General features: G+C 32.4%; 1 protein-coding gene across 1 annotated transcript in view; it reads left to right on the top strand.

Annotated features, from left to right (window-relative positions):
• Window positions 1–492: 492 nt before the first annotated feature.
• The window catches only part of LOC108736461, a 24,272-nt gene continuing 12,981 nt past the window's right edge, over window positions 493–11,783 (top strand). Inside the window, exons 1-2 of the mRNA XM_018468901.1 lie at window positions 493–724; window positions 8,021–8,252. Of these exons, the coding sequence (XP_018324403.1) occupies window positions 8,048–8,252 (205 nt within the window). The 5' untranslated portion in view covers window positions 493–724; window positions 8,021–8,047. The remainder of the gene's footprint in view (window positions 725–8,020; window positions 8,253–11,783) is intronic.

Here is an 11,783-nt window from a genome sequence, read left to right as displayed (position 1 = left end):
GCGGCTAGGCAACCAGAGGTTGTTAATTATTATGGAAAGAATTTTTTTTTTGAATTTTGAAAAAATTTAATATGTAAACATGCTGAAGATTTTCAAATTCCGAATAAAACCAGTGAAACAGTGGGTATCAAGTGTTTTAAAAAAAAATAGTTTTTTAGTATTAAAAAAATTTCACCAAGAGATATGCCAAAATACAATTACGATTACTACTGTAATTATATTTTTTAATTATCTTTCAATATTTTTTCGTATAATTTGTTATAAAACTTCTCTATTTCATGCATTTCTCTCAAATTGAGTTGTCAAAATAATATTTTTGTGTGTGACGCGATCGAGTAAGTATCGTAAAATAACAAATAATTGTGGTTAGTTTGGCAACAGCGTAAAGCTCATTTCCGATGGCCAAGAGCCGAGAAATTGGCACACAATTTGAAACTGACTGGTGCGCGTGGTTCTTTTTTATGTAAACTTACACTCCCGTAAATAATAACACGCGTGAGCGTCCGCGGTTAGTTCGTCACTTATTTTCATTTCGTTCGATCATAGAAACCGCGGATCAATACGATTTTTCTACGATTTACTGTCGTGTTTTCGGTTTTACATTTAGTTCCGGTGTTCTACTGCTGAAGAATGGTATCAGGCGTGTGCACCTTATAGAACCAAAACCGGGTTGAATGGCAACTGCTGCTTCAATAACTGTGTGTGGATAAAAGAAAATGAACAGGTATGTACGGCCCTTTTCATTCAATAAGTCCCTTTTTTATTGGGTATTGAATGTGATAATAATGATTGTTCGACAATAATAGTGTTTGCTATTGATCAACATTATTGAAAGATGATTTTGTGTAGAGTAATTGTTTAATCATTGACATCCGCCTCGTATTGTTTTTCGTATCTACCCATATTAGAGCGGGAAGATATACCGTAATTAGGACGTAATATACTTAAAACTCCTCGTACCAGTTCTTTCCCTATACTAACGTGCTGTTGCTATTTCTCTTTTGGATTTCTTTGTACAGATTATGTCGATGATATAACATAATCTTTGGATAATTTTATTGGACATTGACAAGATGGCGACGCTTATGAATATGGCGGCACAAAATAACATTTTTTTGAAAACACGTAGTACCTATCGCTTTTTACATAAACGTACTTATAATCAACGATGTTAAGTATCAATGATATTTGTATTCGGGATAACACAATACCTAATATTCCAAATTTTCTGAAAGGAGAGAGGGTTTGAAGGGCTGATTACATCGTGAGTATGGTAAAAATAAAAATGGTAATGAGGGAGTGATTATACAAATATGTGAATTAAGAGGAAGTCAGTTTGATGGTGATACAATCGCTGGTAGTACTCGAATGAGTGAGAAATTCAAATATATTATTACCTCACTAATTTTAAGTACCAACTCCATTTTACTAAGCACGTTATTAACCTCACTTTTATGAAATCATGATGCTTCAAAGAAGATGTTAGATGATCTAGAGTCTAGAGGAATTTAGAATTCAATATAAAAGAGTACGCTGAAAATAAATGTAGCCTATTGGAATATTTTAAATATTTCTAAATCCAAATAATTGTTCTTGTGACTTATTGGCGTAGCAATTAATACGTGATCTACTTTAAAATAAAGAGAGGACTGTTTTACTTTTTGTTGTTTGGTTTTCTCATTCTCTATTGGCAAAGCAAATTTCCATGCATTAAATAAGCTTTTTCTTCCTCTGCTCTTCTACTGTAATTAGGGACATTCACAAAGCATTTATTTTTCATTGGAAAATAATGAAAATTTAAGTCTAGATTTTTATGAAATCGGTTTTCACAAGGGTGAACACAACAAACTAGTCTACATTATGTACTTCTGGTTCTCGGGCTTATGGACCACGTTTTGCTAATTGGACTGCATTCTGTGCTGAGAATCGGAAGAGGATTGGCGAACAAGCAATATGTTGGATAAACGTAAGAGTCGCAAAAACCTTACCCAATTTATTCGTTTATTTTACACAATATGCTTCTGACTGAGATGAGAATTTTATAATTCAAACTGTATCATTAATAATTATCGTAAAAGAACGGAAGGGGGTTCTTCACAGAGCACTTCACATTCATGTGCTATTTTATAAAATTTACTTGAAAGTCGTCGATAGCTGTTTTTTTCGTGTTTCAACATGGTTCAGTTTATTATATTTATATGAGGGGACCAAATGAAATTATTTAATTTAGATAATGGGCCAAGTCTGAATTGAATCTTGAATTATATTGCTGGCAGGTGCATAAAAATATTCTAACGGGATTGATAAAATTATTGCAAATTAGCAAACTTTCGTAATTAATTGCTTTAATTGCAAATGTTAATCAATTAGTGACATTCAAGGCAATTATTCCTGAATTATCCCTGAAGTATCCAATGAATAATTAAGAAGGGATTACTTTATATTACGGAGAGCCGTTATTCGTATTTTATATGCATAATTTGGCTTATTCATTGCTCGCGAACGGTTAATTTTGAAATTCGAAAAAGGTTGTTAAAGATGTATGTTTGAAGCGCGGCGTTGTAAGGGTGCGAAACATGAACGGTGGGCGCGGCGGAAAAGAAAAGGTTAGAAGAGTTCGAAATGTGGTGTTATAGGCGGATGATGAGGATAACGTGGGTAGAAAAGGTAAGAAATGAAGAGGTATTGGAAAGAATAGGAGAACAGACGACTCTATGGAAGTCAATAAAAAATAGGTGAGATAGGTTGCTAGGACACCTTCTCAGGCATGAAGGTCTAATCAGAGACATATTAGAGGCAAAAACAGGAGTTAAGAGGGGTAGAGGTAGACCTAAATTAGATTACTGTTCATAAATAGTTAAGGATGTGGGATATTCTAGTTTTAGGGAAATGCGAAGATTAGCTCAGGATAGGAAAGAGTAGAGGTGTGTGTCCAACCAGTCTCAGGACTGATGACTTTATGATGATGATGCATAATTTCGAAAATTAAAATCCTATTTATTGGTATATTTGGAATGCCCAAAATACATTATGTATTTTTACGATCTTATTTAAACCACACACTGTCCAATAGGTCGTTTCTATTACAATTTATGTGAAAATGTTTTTGGCCTTAGTGATTTCAATGCCCCTTTTTTACTTATTTCTGAACGAAGAAAAGTGTTATTACATTAGGAATCGTTTTTTGCTGGTTATCTAATAATATTTACCTAAAATTTGTTACGCTTTACGCTAGTTAGTCTGAGCATTCGGTGATTAATTTTTTCAATATTCATGGCATTGTTATTGGATTAATAAGCATTGTAATCTTAGTTTTACGATGAACGCATTAGCTGAATTCGATTGGGCATATTTTATTTTCGGAGTTAGTATTTTTATTGAATCTATAATAAGTTATTCTTGTAATTGTTAAATGCTATTATTTATTAATAACATCCGTGTTTTGGTGTAAGCCTTTCAAATAATCGCGGTTTCGTTAACCTGTAAATGGGCTAATAGCAAAAGTTAATAATAAGAATTACGTGTACCACATTTAACGGTTTGTTAACTTGTAAAAGAATAGTGAAAAATTGGAAACATTTATTGCTGAATAGAATTTACTTATTACCTATTTAGCTATTATTTATTATATCTTTTTTTTTCTTGGTAAGTCCATTGAAATGTTAATAAAAATTTAAATAATCAGAGGAAGCTTATTACTAGGTATTATGTAAAAGTTTTGTAGTTTTTTTGTAAGCCTTTAGTCGTTATGTTACTTTTGTGTAACATCTTATGAAAAATTTAATTTATTTTGGGCCATGAAGTGAATAATAACAAGTACTTTTCATATTTAAGTTTTCAAAATGTGTTTGAATATTGGAGTGCACTTCTTTGTGCCTAAAAAAATATGCGATTCATAAAAGTCTGCTTTTGTCGTGCAGCTAAATTTTCAGAAGTTGAATTGCAAAGTTATTCCGTAAACTTCAAAAGATCTATCGTGCTTTGACTGTACCATTGTTTTTGTAATAACGTTAAAATATTCTAGCTACAGCTAGCTAATTTTCTTCTATTTTAGNACTACCTCAAATTAATGAGGGAAAAATTGTTGCTGTTGTCACATTCCCGCCGGGAATCGAACCCGGGACCTTTGGCTTTACGCACCAATGCTCTGAGCTCTGAGCCAAGGGTCCCGGGTTCGATTCCCGGCGGGATTTTTTTTGCCTCATTAATTTGAGGTAGTGTGTAGTGGGTAAAAATTCAGGAATGAATTTTCAGAATAATATTTCATATTAAACTAACTCACTTCTAAAAGATGTCTAAATTGTATGTATGTTAAATTTTGTTTCATTATTCATACTTAATATTGTCAAAATTTAAATTATTTGCTTTATGTGTTCGATGACGAAATTTAATAATTTTTCATGCGGAAGGAGATCGATACAATTAATTAAATACAGAACAAAAGACTAAAATGTTAGGTAGAGTGTAAACGAGAGTTAGATGAAATTAAATAAACTTTTTATCTTTGACCTTCTTTGTAATATCCCACCACTAAAGGATTGACCCAGTGCAACTGTAGATTTAGTGAAGGAACATTCATGTGATAATAAAGATTGCAGATATTCCTTTTAATGTAATTTAGTTAAACATGGCGTGTGTGTATTCCGTATGCCCTTAAATTTACCACAAGATGGAAAAATTAAAATGAAAAATTTATAGTGATGATCGTACAACTAATTATTTATACGTCTTTTGTACAGCTACTTCCAAAACGTGATTTTAGACGGTTTTAAAAGATGAGTATTTTCTGCGTTTACTTGAGAGTTTGTTGTAACGCTTTGAATCTGAAGGTGTCATCAACATGTGCTCCTTTATTACTAAATAAGGCGTAGTTTCAATATATATTTCCGAAAAGATATTAAATTAGAGACAAAGGCACAGTCTGCTAAGCATATTTATTATGGTCAAATAATTAGGTCGGTAACTACGTATTCATCAATATGGAAGTGTGATCAAAACTTTCTATTTCATATACGGTCTTAAATTTTTTTTTACTTTCTTTTTAATTATTTGGATAAGAATCAGCAGTCAACCATTAATTCTAAAGTCCATTGTCTTTACAGAAAGTTAAGCAGAAAATATAATTGAAAATATGTACATATGTTTATTTGGAGAACTTCAATAAACAACTGGAGCAGTTTTAACGAACTACCTAATTGTGTATAGGGTACGTTATTATTTATAAAAGGGATGTAGTTTAGATGAAAATTAAAGGATATAAAGATTAGAAAATACCTTTTTTTATGTATTGAGTACCTTCTTATTGGCATTTGAACATTGTAAAATGTTTTTATCTTGTTTAAAGAATCTTGAGGAACGCAGAAAAAAGCTGAAGTTGTCTGTGTAATTATGATACTAAATTTTCATGATGAGTTGCAGTCATAATCAAATCTCAGTTAAAATCAAATACTATTCTTGTCCACTTGATAAGTATGACATGATTTTTATATTTTGTTTTATTTTAATACATTCGGGCTACTGCCCAATTAAGTACATAAGAATAATAAATTTTATGTTAATGAATTATGATTAATTAAATAAAACATTAAAACGGAAAATTCCACGTAAAATTCTAAAACTTATGCAAACCTTTTAAAGCTATAGTATAGAGAAATAATTGTCGCTTTTTAATAAAAGATAAAAAGTTTATAGGTAACAAATTTGATAGCCACTACATGTCATTTTGAAAACACTAAGCTTGAAACCGTAAAAATAATTGAACAATACTGTTTTGTTTACTACAATCATTTTACTATCAGAAATGGGCTACTAAATAGTGGTATTAATGTGAAATCGTTTGTCCATCAGGTATCATACAAATTAATGACTATTTATATGTGTACTATATAACCGTCCTCACGACTGCACTGTCCTCGATATGCACTTAATCGTCAAAATCAAACCATCGGTTGTACATTTTCTGCATGACAATTCTCTTGCGGTTTTTCCGGATCTATTCAAAGTATTTCTTGAAATAAAATCTAATTTACAATGTGATTGATAAGTCAGTGTCTTCCTTTAAGGATGTGTTAGTAGAATCCATTTTAAACGCCTCTTGCAGGAATGACTTAAAAGATTCACCAAAAATGGCATTGCCATTGTTTCCTACACTACAGATTAGAGGATTACTTTCTGCAAAAAGGACTAATATCTCATGTACCCTTTAGTCTCTTTATATCAATTAACAATAACGATTTCATGTTGAAAAGTTTAACTAAGTGACATTGGCTGTTTAATGAAGGAGACTTTATGCTATAAAAAAGGGGTGACCAAGTTGAGATTTTTTTAATGTTGATCCCTAAAGGTATGAAGAGGGGTATTAATATGACCCAGAGAAAGACACTACATATCCTAAACCAGTAAATCTATAGATTTGAAATTTGGAGAGAATATTCCTCGAGTAGGCACATCAGAGGTGCTTTAAGCCTTTTTTTGAAATTCAATCCCTAAGAGGGTGAAAATGGTGTTAATGTGATTCACTGATATACAATAATATACAAGGGTGAGCCTAGAGATTTAAAATTTGTAGGGAATATTCCTGAAGTATACTAAGCAGGAATTTTTTAAAATTTCATCCCTAACGAGACGAAGGCGCTATTAATATAACTAACTGACAATTATAGCCTAATCAGGTAAACCTAGGGGTTTTGGGAGGGAAATTCCTTATGTACTGTAAGTGTATCTATAATAAGTAGGGGTTTTTTAAATTCCATCCCTAATGAGGCGAAGATGAGTGTTAAAGTAACTGATTGGCACAACAACCCACAGCCTTAACCTGTAGACCTAGACGTTTGGGGAGGGAAATTGTTTATGTACTGTAAGGGAACCTATACTAAGGAGGAAAATAGAAGGAGGAGACTGTGGTAAATATTAATTAAATACTCACCCCTAATTACCACAAATAATTTTATATGAGCGGACACGTGTTTCGCCCACTTCACACGTGGGCATTATCAACGCGAGAGTTTAACTAAGGAGGAATATTTTAAAATTCCATCCTTAACGAGGTGAAGATGGGTTTTAAAGAAACTGACTGATGGACAACCCACATCTTAAATCGGTAGATTTAGAGGTTTGCGGAGGGAAATTTCTTGTGTACTCTGAAGATAGCTTTAATAAGGAGATAATATTTAAAGGGTTGAAGCGGGGATCCTAGATATTTGAAATTTGGAGACAATATTTCTTGAATATTACAGGGGAGAATTGGATGGTGATAAAATAGCAATTTAAGGACAATATGGGATTTATCTATATATTAAATAATATGCAATATTAATTTGGAATCATTTTTTCCATTCTTTATTTACCCACTACAAACTACCTCAAATTAACGAGGGAAAAATTTGTTGTCACCTCTCGTAGTTTAATGGTCAGAACATAAAGCGTAAAGCCAAAGGTCCCGGGTTCGATTCCCGGCGGGAGTGTGACAACAGCAACAATTTTTCCCTCATTTATTTAAGGTAGTTTGTAGTGGATAAATAAAAAATCGAAATAATGATTTCAAATTAATATTGCATATTAATCCACTATTAAGTAACTAACAATGTCATAGGATTTCATATATTTAATATATATATAATTAAGTTAAAAAAAATCGACGGATCGTTAACCTCGCAGGTCGGTTGGTCGTTGTTGCTGTTGTCATCTCTCGTAGTTTAGTGGTCAGAACATTGGTGCGGAAAGCCAAAGGGCTCGGGTTCGATTCCCGGCGGGGGTGTGACAACAGCAACAATTTTTCCCTCATTAATTTGAGGTAATTTGTAGTGCGTAAATAATAAATCGGAAAAATTATTTCAAATTAATATGGGATTTACCGTCGGAGGGAAACACTATAAAAATTATTTTAGATGAAGGCGAAGGGGTAGAGGCGCAGGAAGTGGAAATGTAAAATCGAATAATAATAGAATTGAACAAGGAATTTTATTTTACTTTTTTTAACAACTGTTATAGATAGTAATATTGACTTTGATTTTCATTTCAGATTCAGGACTGAATATACTGACCGAGAATGATTAACTATGTGAGCATTTTCTTTTTGACTGCTCTTTTATTTGGCTTAGTTGACGTAATGACCGCTCAAAAAAAAACCAATAAGACTGAAGTAATAGAAATCAGTTCTGGCATCAATGGAAGCATGTTAGAGAGGGTGGAGTCAAATATGCATCACATGATGAGGTGGATGAAACACCATCATCATCATCGAGATTTTGTGGGTGAGTTATAGTAGTTGAAAAATTTTACACCAACCAACTCAACAGTTATCTATACTAATGTCGAACTTCTAATGAAAGAAATTCATTAAAGGTTAACGGTACAATCTAGATTTATTACGTACTTCTTAATGTAATGTAATTTTGGTTTTGCGATATCGGATAATTACGTCAGACATAACTAAATACTGCTAAACAAACGAATTGTTATTTTTAGGATAATTACAAGTAATTTGTAAATCAAAGACAGTACAGAACAATTGGTATTTTGAATTGGAATTAATATTCCAAATTCTTCGGTAGGTAATATGGCTAAAAGTTGTTCATAAAGAGACAAATAAAATCTGTATCTCTTAACTTTTTATGGATTGAATGAATTTATTCCATTTCAAACTTCTACCCATTATTGATCTATATGAAATTAAGATTATTAAATGTATACACATGTATATTTAGGTTATATAAAGTAGTCCTGCTGAATTTATCATATAATAAGAGCTTTTTAAAAAGTAGAAATGCATAGAGCATCAATTTCAAGATTTTTGCATAGTTTTTTTAAGTAAGTTTCTTCATTTCGTTTAAAACAGAAAATAATTATCCATAATCGAAACTATACATATTTATGTTGTGGGAGAAATAAGCAGGGCCGTGTTAAGAAAGAGAAATTGCTTATAATCAAAATATGTAGCATGAAAGAAAGTCTGGTCATTCAAAAACTAGAAAAGAGTCTTGTTTTCTAATGTTTCAATAAAGTCGGTTCTAATATTACAATTCTTTCAGCGCTCCCTAACGGTACCTAGGGCTAGCGCGCCCTTTGTCCCTTTTCTATAAACACGGCTCTGGATATCTCGATGCTCATCATCATAAGGTCGTCAGTCCTAAGACTTGTTGGACACGCACCTCCACTCTATCCTGAGCTAACCTTCGCATTTCATTCAAACTAGAACAACCCATATCCTTAACTATTTGCGAATAGTAATCTAATCTAAATCTAGGTCTACTTCTACCCCTCCTAACTCCCCTTTCTGCCTCTAATATGTCTCTAACTAGACCTTCATGCCTGAGAAGGTGAATTGACTTATCTCGCCTATTTCTTATTGACTTCCAGAAAGTTCTCTGTTATCTTATTCTTTCTAATACCTCTTCATTTCTAACCTTCTCTATCCACGGTATACTCATCATTCGCCTATAACACCACATTTCGAACGCTTCTAACCTTTTCTTTTCCGCCGCGCCCACTGTCCGTGTTTCGCACCCGTATAATGCCGTGCTCCAAACATACACTTTTAACAACCTTTTTCGAATTTATAAATGAACCGTTCGCGAGCATAGTGACTTCTTTTTATTGAAGGCGACTCGACCCTGCGCTATCCTCTGCTTTATATCCCTACTATTCCTTCCATCCTGATTTATCTGACTTCCTAGATACCTAAAATCGGCCACTTCTTTTAATTTTTCGTCTCCTATCTTTATATTCGCTCTTTCCCTTACTTTTTTTCCTCTGCATACCAGTATTTGTATTTTACTTTTATTTATTTTCAAATAATACTATTTTGTCAATACCGCTTCCATTTTATTTAAAGCTATCTCCAACTCCTCCTTGCTAGATGAGCATATATAATATAGATGATGATATAGCAGTATTAGTATCTATCATCTATATTATAGATGCAAATCTAAGCATACCAATGTTTTGCCTTTGTATATCTATCCCTACAGTTGCATTGTCTTTAATGACGTTGACCGCGTCTGTCCTCATTCCTAATATTTACTATCCAGAAAATAGAAGAGGAAGCTTTTCAATTAGGTGATCTGAACAACTACTACTGCTAAATACTTATAAGATAATTTAAGTGTTTACTGAAGATAGTAATTTGGTCTCGAGTTTTTTAAAATTAAAAATAATAGATACATTTAATGTTACGTTTCCTACATATTAATTAGTTCTATTTGTATTCTAGTTTCCTACTTTATTTACCTTTTCTGTAATTCGTGGTAACGAATATGTACCGGAAAGGTACGTGTATATATGACATTTGAGAAAGTTCTGGCGATTGCCTAAAACCTCTATTCAAACATGATAATTATCTACTTCTTAGTTAAACACGGAACAATTGATGTTCGTGAGTTTGAATAATAATTGTATATTGACTATTTTTAGGTATTCAAATACCGTCTGGTATACATCTAACATCGGCTTGTTTTGACTGCAAATGAATTAACACTTTCTAAGTGAACATAGTTCTCATTTTTTAATACTATTTTCAAAAAGGAAGCGCTCTTTATTTAGATCAAGGTGAAGACCATTTCCGGATGTTCTCGTAACAGCCTACACTTACCGGAGAGATAAAGTGAAAGTACCTAGTTCAGATAAGAGATATACGCTTACGCAAACCCGTACATAGGATTAATGAATCACTAGAAGAAATATGTACAAATAGTACTCACTCATACTGATTAAATTTACAATTCATTTGATAACTTCTAACTTTCTAAAGCAGTTAGAAGGAAGTTAATTTTAAAATCAACTTAAATAATTTTATTATAATAATTTACAAGTATAAAAAGAGCAGAATATATACATTGGTGATGATATCATATATAAATCCAATAATTAAAAATTTTTGTTCCAAAGTGGTAAGCTATTCCATCGTAGAATGTGGGAGATGTTTTTTAGTGTGCTGAATTACAGATTAAAGTTACAATGTTGCAACGTTGGGTAGGTAAATGAAAAAACATTTAAGATGAACCAATAATGATATCTATAAAAAGAAAAACACGATTTACCTATACGGATAATCATATTTTTTGAGACCGCAATTTCCAATTGTACGTCGTTCTGAAAATTGTTGCAATTATATTCAATACTTTAGTTAAGAAAAAGGTCTGGTTTGTGTGCTAAAGATTAAAATTCGGTGTATTTCATATCAGTATTAGAGATTGCGACCTCAAAAAATATGATTGTGCCACCCCTTAAGCACCCTGTTTTTCTTTTTACATTACTACTTGGTTCAACGTGTCAGGTTTGTCAGAGAACGTTCATTAATTAACTGAGGTATTTTCCTTTTATTTTGGACTCTTTTCTCCCTTTTGACGTAGAGATGAGCAAAATTGGTCTTGGTCTTCTGACCAAAACCAAGACCAAGGCTGTTCTCATACTAAAAAGACCAAGACCGAACGAACAAGACCAAGACTAAAACCAAGACCGAATATGCAAGATCAATACCAAATACGCACAAAATATTTTTAGTATTTAAAATTTTCAGTTAATTTTACTAGATTTTGACACTAAATATAAAAAAAAATTGGTTGTCTGTAAAGTCGGTTTACTGACGATAGTTGAACGTGACAACGTCATAAGAAAATACTGATGGAATGGTTTCATTTCTCAAAAGAAAATTTTAATTTTATTTGTTTGATAGATATTTTGTATGGATATAGAGAAGGAGGTAAATGGAAATGTATTATTGTATAGCAGCTGTCCACGCGGACGCATCGCTCACTCAAGTAGGAGAGAGACAGATGTCGAACGCT

Source organism: Agrilus planipennis, unplaced genomic scaffold, assembly GCF_000699045.2.
Source record: "Agrilus planipennis isolate EAB-ADULT unplaced genomic scaffold, Apla_2.0 scaffold127, whole genome shotgun sequence".
NCBI classification, from domain to species: Eukaryota; Metazoa; Arthropoda; class Insecta; order Coleoptera; family Buprestidae; genus Agrilus; species Agrilus planipennis.
This window is presented reverse-complemented; position numbering and strand designations above follow the sequence as displayed.